This window comes from Montipora foliosa, chromosome 10 (assembly GCF_036669935.1).
Source record: "Montipora foliosa isolate CH-2021 chromosome 10, ASM3666993v2, whole genome shotgun sequence".
NCBI classification, from domain to species: Eukaryota; Metazoa; Cnidaria; class Anthozoa; order Scleractinia; family Acroporidae; genus Montipora; species Montipora foliosa.
Genome location: NC_090878.1, coordinates 21,135,797 through 21,143,296, shown reverse-complemented (window position 1 = coordinate 21,143,296; position 7,500 = coordinate 21,135,797). Strand labels below are relative to the sequence as shown.

The 7,500-nt window shown below is 40.3% G+C and overlaps 1 protein-coding gene across 1 annotated transcript in view; it reads left to right on the top strand.

The window, feature by feature from the left end:
* The window catches only part of LOC137972617 (E3 ubiquitin-protein ligase TRIM71-like), a 2,214-nt gene extending 1,122 nt beyond the window's left edge, over positions 1–1,092 (top strand). Inside the window, exon 1 of the mRNA XM_068819356.1 lies at positions 1–1,092. This exon is cut by the window's left edge and continues 1,122 nt beyond it. Within this exon, the coding sequence (XP_068675457.1) occupies positions 1–1,092 (1,092 nt within the window).
* Positions 1,093–7,500: the final 6,408 nt, after the last annotated feature.

Genomic DNA, 7,500 nt, shown 5'->3' with positions numbered 1-7,500 from the left:
GAAGTAAAAGTAAGGAAGGAGACATATTTCGTCATTGTTACAAAGGATTCAGATGGATTTCAATGTTATCGACAAGATGATAAAATCAAAGTCGACATATTGACTCCAGAAGGTGATCAACTAAAAACAGACATTAAAGACACCAAAGACGGCAAATACACAGTGACATATACACCACAGTGTGCCGGACAACACAGAGTAGAGATCCTTGTGAATGGACAGCCACTGAATGGTAGTCCTTGGATTGTGCAGGTTCATCATCATCAATATCAATTTGCCTTTCAGTTTGGTTCAGAAGGGAAGGAACGAGGAGGATTTGATGGCATTAACGATATTGATGTGAGTGATAAAACTGGAACGATTGCTGTTGCAGAATACGGGAATGAAAGAATGCAACTGTTTCGCTCTGAAGGAAAGTTTCGAAGGGCGATAAGACTTGATGATGCACCTTTGTTTGTGGCATTTACAGACTCTGGCGACCTGCTGACTTTAGTTCAGGAAAGCGACGAGAAGCTTCATGAAGAGCCATACTCTTGGCTTCATTTGTTCAGTGAGGAGGGTCACTTCATCAAATACATCAATGATGATCATCTTGATAAACCACGTGCACGTCGCCTTTCCATAGCGAGTGATGGTCGTATAATCATAACTCACTATGGGGACAAGAAAATCAAGGTCCTCTCCCCAGACGGGAATGACTTGCTCCAGTCCTTCAGTGCCCCAGACTGTGTTGATATCCCCGAATGCGCTATTTATCAGCAGGACAAATTCTTTGTTTCTTATTACTATGCTGGTTGTGTCAAGGTATTTGACAAAAGAGGAGTGTATTTACACGACATTGGCTGTAAGGGGTCCAATGATGGTCAGTTTGATGGTCCTGATGGACTCGTTATTGACAGGTACAACCAACTCATTGTGTGTGATGCACGTAACCAAAGGCTGCAACTCTTCACCCTGAGCGGCAAGTTTTTGAGTAAAATTGATGAACAGTACTTTAAAAATGGCTTTCAGCCTTCTCACGTTGCTATAAACAGTAGTGGCAGTCTCATAGTTGCCAACTCATACGACGGACTCATTTCCGTTTTCCATTAAGATGTGATATATTTTTGGCTTATTAGCATAAGGCTAACGTTTTGTAATCAGTCAGCCGATTATAAAGTAATGAATGTTGAAAGTGCATTGCATAAGCTCTAATAAGTTCCGAGGAATGATGCTATAAAAATTCGAATTTTTACAAAGAATATTATAATGGGATCAGTAGCGCCTTTGTCACTGAAGAATTTATCAGTTTTTGATAGCTAATAACTGGCTCGTTATCAAAGCTAAAAGGCTTAAAATTGGAGGTTTAACTAAAGTTTAACGAGTTCTTTTACCATTTGAAGTCAATTTTTAAATAGCATGATTGATGCCTTCTGTGCAAACTCATACGTTGATGACACAAAATGTAAAGAAAGCCAAGATTCCCTTATACCTTTCTGATGAAAAGAGCTACGCACTAGAATCTGCAACTACCCTGTTGGAAAGCAAGAGAAAAACGGGGAAAAGTCTACTGGGAAAAAAACATTTTTAGTTTCAAATGAATAATTTTGGAGGTATTTTGTTTTGTTATCTTTTCTGTGTATTAAGTGTTTGCTTACAATTTGTTCTCAGTATTTTAAAGGTAGCTATTGTAGGCAGTAATCAACCTCGTTCCGAGGGCGCTTCCCCCTCCAAGTGAGGGAAAAGCCCTGGGAACAAGGTTGAATACTCCTCTCCACATTTTCTACGAATCTCGAAAATTTTGAATAATAAAGTAGACTTTAACTTTAACGCCCCAAGAGCTTTGCTGAATCTCGGAAACTGTTGTTTTTCTTACAATACCTGCTTTTTGCTTATCTTGCAATGAAAGACTTAAACCGGTGACGCACAGGTGAATCTTATTAAGCAAATGTTGACCTGTATATCATTAGACCATTTCACAGGTTGAACGTTGTGGAACGGTAAACGTCATGTCAAAATTTAGCTTTGCACTTTCATAAGTCTTTTGTGATTTTTCCATCTCGAGGATCTCTTTCATGATGAAAAATGTGGGCGAGTTATCCCAAAAATAAATCGGTACAAGGAATTTCAGAGACATCCTCGGAGACCCAGGGGCAGATCGCGGAGGCAAGGGGAAGTCTAAACGGGCAAAAAAAAAATGGCAACGAAGAAAAGCATAGTAGGGCAAGAAGAGCCCTTGGGGACAAGTTCTTACCGGACCAGTTCCAAACAGCAAGGGTAATTCTCAATTCTGATTGGTGCCAGAAATTCTTTGCACAAAATGTGCAGGAAATCGTTCGGAATATCGGCGGAAAAATACGCTGGACCTTTCGCAGGTATTGTAACAGTAGCGTATTTCCAAGAGTGCGAGATTTGTTTAAAGATGGCCTCCCCGATTCACCTAAAAGAGCAGTGATTAATTTTGACAAAGAAAAAGTGGCACAATATTTCAGTTTAGGGAAACAAAATAGAACTGCAAAAAATCAACCATTATTAAATGATTTGATGTACTATTTGATATTTCCCACAGAAAGAAGGAAACAGCATATTCTTTCTATAGTACAAGTACGTACCTAGACACAGTTGAACAACAATAATAATTATCATTATTGTTGTTCGACTGTGTCAAGCGGCTTGGGTTTTGAAATCAGCATAAATATCATACTCAGTCAAAATGCAAAGTGTCACTGCAGCATTAATCAAGATAAACAAATCTTTGAAGAGGTAAAAGAGCACTGTACAGAATGACAGAAATGTGGTCACAGATAAAAAGATAAATTATTTTCTCAGTTTAAGGAAGCTTGAAAGGATTTTCCACTCTTAATAGTCGTGTGTCCTATGGAAAAAGATTACTCCAATCCTTACAAAAGGGCAACAGGTTCATACCTGTGTAGTACTATTGTGAGGCAATGTTTTAAAGGGTGTTTGCCGGTTCCCAACTATTGGTATGGTAAATGGTACAGCGCTGCTCAAAGACCTTCTAAAACTTTGTTTTTGAAAAGTATATCGAAAAACAATTCAGTGAGCAGTATTTTGTTTTTTTAGATTTCGGAACCATATCATAATTCTCTGACCTAGTACATGATGTGAGAAAGAACTATAAACTGAAGTAGAGTTTAAAATATTTATGAAAAAGCTGAAAGATGAAAAAATTCCACAACATATATATATATTTAACGCTTTTCACTTGTTTCCCAACAAATCAGGTAGGGACACTGGACGAACTTTTGAGATAAACCTGACCAAATCTAACAAACTCTATTTCCAGTTGTATTAATCTTGATTCATTATCTTCTGGAGCGGCTCAGGTGGCATGTGTGGCATTAAGCTGGAGCGCTCGGTTGAACACCTGTTCTAGGCCTCCTAGAGAATAAGCATATGGCATCTTTTGTAATTTAAGTTAAACTAAGTAATTCACGGTAAACTTGAAAGTTAAGGATATGCCATTACAACTACAGCAAATTTAATTTTCTAATACACTGTCAGTATAATCAGAAACCCATAAGGGTTGAAACGTGTAACGCGCGTTCACAGCTTCCGAATATTCAGTACAAACTGATTGGTTGAATGTTTCAGTGCTAAGTACCATATTTGGAAACCCCTAGCTCTTGTTGTTCCAAATATGGTACTTAGCAAATTGAATATTCAGAAGCTTGTTTCCCAGCACACAAGGGGCCGTTACACGTTTCAACCCTTATGAGTTTCTGGTATAATAAAACGTGTTTCTACATGTGTATGTATACATAATTATTGGAAATGTGCATACCTTGACGGATGTTACTTTGCTTGATTTTGGAAAGCAGTGGCAACCTGGTTTTGGTGTTTGGGTGCTTTCCTCATGTTCATTTGTTAACTCACCAGGACAAGACACCACTGAGGATGGTGGAATTTGCTTAATTGGTACATTTTCAAAGAGAATTCTATAACATTTTTTCTTGTCAAAGTGACAAGCAATTGTGCATCCCCTTGGCTCGATGTCAAGGGAGAAAGGGGATGTCTCCTTTTTAACAAACACTTTTTTTTCCAGATTCATTCCACCCTTTTGTGACACGTGTCGCACAATGCACAAGAAAGACCATCGATTATGTGCCTGGACTTTTAATTTTAATCGAAAACTTCTTCAAATATTCTCAAAAATTCACCATAAAGGCTTCGCTTTCTCCTTTTGTTAACAAAAACGTAAGAACGCACTCGACAACAATCGTCAACTGTTTCTTTCGGGTGGATCATCGTGAACAATTTAGGGAGCTTTAATACGCAACAGGACGGCTGAAAAGGTTTTGGGACGCCAAAATGACGAGAAAATGTCGCGCGAGACCGTGCATTCCCAACCTTACGCGACATTTTTTCGTCATTCTGCCGTCCTGAGTCTACCAGCCGTCCTCTTGCGTAAGCTCCCTAATAGGCTGATTTAGCAACAGAACGGGAACGTCAGTGGCGACGGCACGCGCAGAAAAAACACCAATGAGAATTCAGAATAGAATAGACTCCACTCTTTTCTTCTCTATTCTAAATTCTCATCGATAGTTTTGCTGCGCGCGACGTCGCCACTGACGTTCCCGTTCTGTTGCTAAATCAGTCTAATATATCGTGAAGAGAACACGAGCTCGATAGCGTTGAATTTGGCGAACATTTGGCTGCATGCTGCTTGCTCGACATAACAGGGTGGCCCGTGCGATGAAGAATTGCTCGAGATTAGCAAAGTTTCTGCCACAGCAATTCATGTAAGAAATCTAGAAATACCTCGACTAGGGAAAGGGGGAAAAATAAAAATAATTCATTTGTTAGATCAACATTTAATCACTGCTATTTTAGGTGAATCGGGGAGGCCATCTTTAAGAAAATCGCGCACACTTGGAAATACGCTACTGTAACGATACCTGCGAAAGGTCCAGCGTATTTTTCCGCCGATATTCCGAACGATTTCCTGTACATTTTGTGCTGTGATCGAGACTTTCTCCTCGAGCAAAACCTTACCAAACGAACCAGGCGAGTATGGCGATCAAGTGATTTCCGTGTAAGAAGACACGAAACGACTTGACGACCTGCTGACCTCTGATTGGGCAGAAAATCACAAAGAATTTCTGGCACGAATCAGAATAGAGAATTACCCCTGCTGTTTGGATTTGGTCTAGTAAGATCTTGTCCCCAGGGGCTCTTCTCGCCCTACTATGCTTTTCTTCGTCGCCATTTTCTTTTGTCCGTTTAGACTTCCCCTTGCCTCCGCGATCTGCCCCTGGGTCTCCGAGGATGTTTCAGAGTAAGAAGAGAAGGTTTTCACGTTACGTCATCGCCGCCATTTTGGTGGACAAAAACAAAAGATCTCTCATTAATTAGCTCCTTTTGTTCGCCCACAAGCAATTGTACATTGCGGCATTGTTATCTGTGTCTTAAGAAATTGGTTGCAAATCACCTATAGTGGCCTTCCGTCCACACGAAGACGATGAAAACGCTCACCGTAAACGCATAAATTCCAAAACGCTCTCCAAGGTGGATAAATTTGAAAAGGCCGTTTATGCGGCTTCGTGTGGACGGCCGTAAACCTATATTTTCGGAAACGCTGTGAAAACGCTGACGTCAGATGTCAGCGCCAGTCTCTTTTATTTGCAGGCTCAAATCGATAGCGCATGCGCGTTCGGTATATGACATCGTTTTATGCGTTTACGAGCGTTTGCGTTTACAATCGTCTTCGTGTGGACGGGGCCTAAAAATCGTAAGGCGTTCCAGTGATGCTGATGATTGGTCTAATTACAGAGTGGCAAGAAATAAAGCAGTTGCGATGATTAGGAGCTCAAAAAGAAAATTTTTGGGTAATGCCTTTGAGGAAAATAAAGGCAATCCAAGAGGAATTTGGAAGACAATAAGAACACTGACTGGCTCAGGAAAGAACAGGCGCGACATTAACAGTATTAATATCGGGGAAGCTGTTATAGATGACAAAAAGCTAATGGCGCAACATTTTAATGCTCATTTTTCCAGTATAGCAGATAGGTTAAGATCTACATTGCCGCAATTTCCATCAGACCTCTCAAAGCTGCACGACTTTGTCAGATCCAGAAAAAGTCGTCCTGATACATCTTATGTCATTCCATCCATCACCAGTGCGCAGGTGCTTACTATGTTACAAAAGTCAAGTCCGCGCAAAGCTGCTGGCATTGATAAAATAAGTTCTCAGCTGTTGCATGCGTATAGCGGCACCTGTTATAGCTCCTGTTATTGCGAGATTGATTAACTTTTCCTTTTCCAGTGGATCATTTTCAAGTCGTTGGAAGACAGCTAAAGTTTTTTTCTCTGTGTAAGAATGGTGACTCACGTAATGTTCAGAATTTTCGACCAACATCTGTGCTACCTGCATGTCCTTTCTAAAGTTGTTGAGAGACATGTGCATGATTCCTTATACAGTTATCTAACTGAAAACAATCTGATTTATCCTCGCCAGTCTGGTTTTCGAAAGAATCAGTACGGACACCGCTCTTATACAGATAATTGACGACTTGCTTTTCAATTTAGATAAGAATAGAGTTAGTGGCATCGTGCTGGTGGACTACTGTAAAGCCTTTGACATGGTAGATCATGGTCTTCTTCTGGATAAGCTGAAAGTATATGGTGTTGTAGGCAAAACAATGAAGTGGTTCCAGTCTTATTTGGCGGACAGATACCAGCTTGTCTATTTGGGTGGTTCCGTCTCAGACATGGCGCTCATGAAACATGGGGTTCCTCAAGGTAGTATTCTCGGCCCCTTGTTTTTCACAGTTTATATTAACGACCTGCCACTTCATGTCAGCTCCTCTAAAATCGATCTTTATGCAGACGATACTACAATCACATCGTCTGCAGATTGTTGCAGCATGGGAAGGCTGCAGGAATCTCTTAATACATCTGTATCAAAAGTTTTTAAATGGGGCCGGTTCCTGAAAGGAGGAATAAATTAAACCAGGTATAACAGTTATTCCAGGGATAAATCTGCTATTCTAGGAATAACTATACCAGGAATAAAAATGGGTTCCTGGAAGCATTATTTATTCTTGGAATAGTTATTCCAGGGAAAAATTTGCTATTCTAGGAATAGATCGTCCAGCAAAGGGGATTCCCACATGACAAACAGGTTTTGACGGGAAATTGAGTGCAATGCGCGCGGGATGCCTGTGGTTAGAGCACTGTGAAGGGAGTGAAGGTCGAAATTTTTCTGTATCTGTGTAAACATGGATCCAGAAGAGCATACCGGAAACAGTGCCGAAAAAAGAAAAAGGAAACCTAATTTTACTACCAGAGAGTTGACAATAATTACAGAAAACGTGGAGGCAAATACAGGCATCTTGCAAAGCAAGTTTTCCGACAATGTTGCCAATAAAACCAAAACTGAAACATGGAAAGCCATTACAGAGAAGGTTAATGGCGTTGGTGTAGCCAGCAGAACCATCTACAAATTAAAACAGAAATGGAAAGGGCTTTTCAGCATACTTTAGCCAAGAAGGAGTTTAG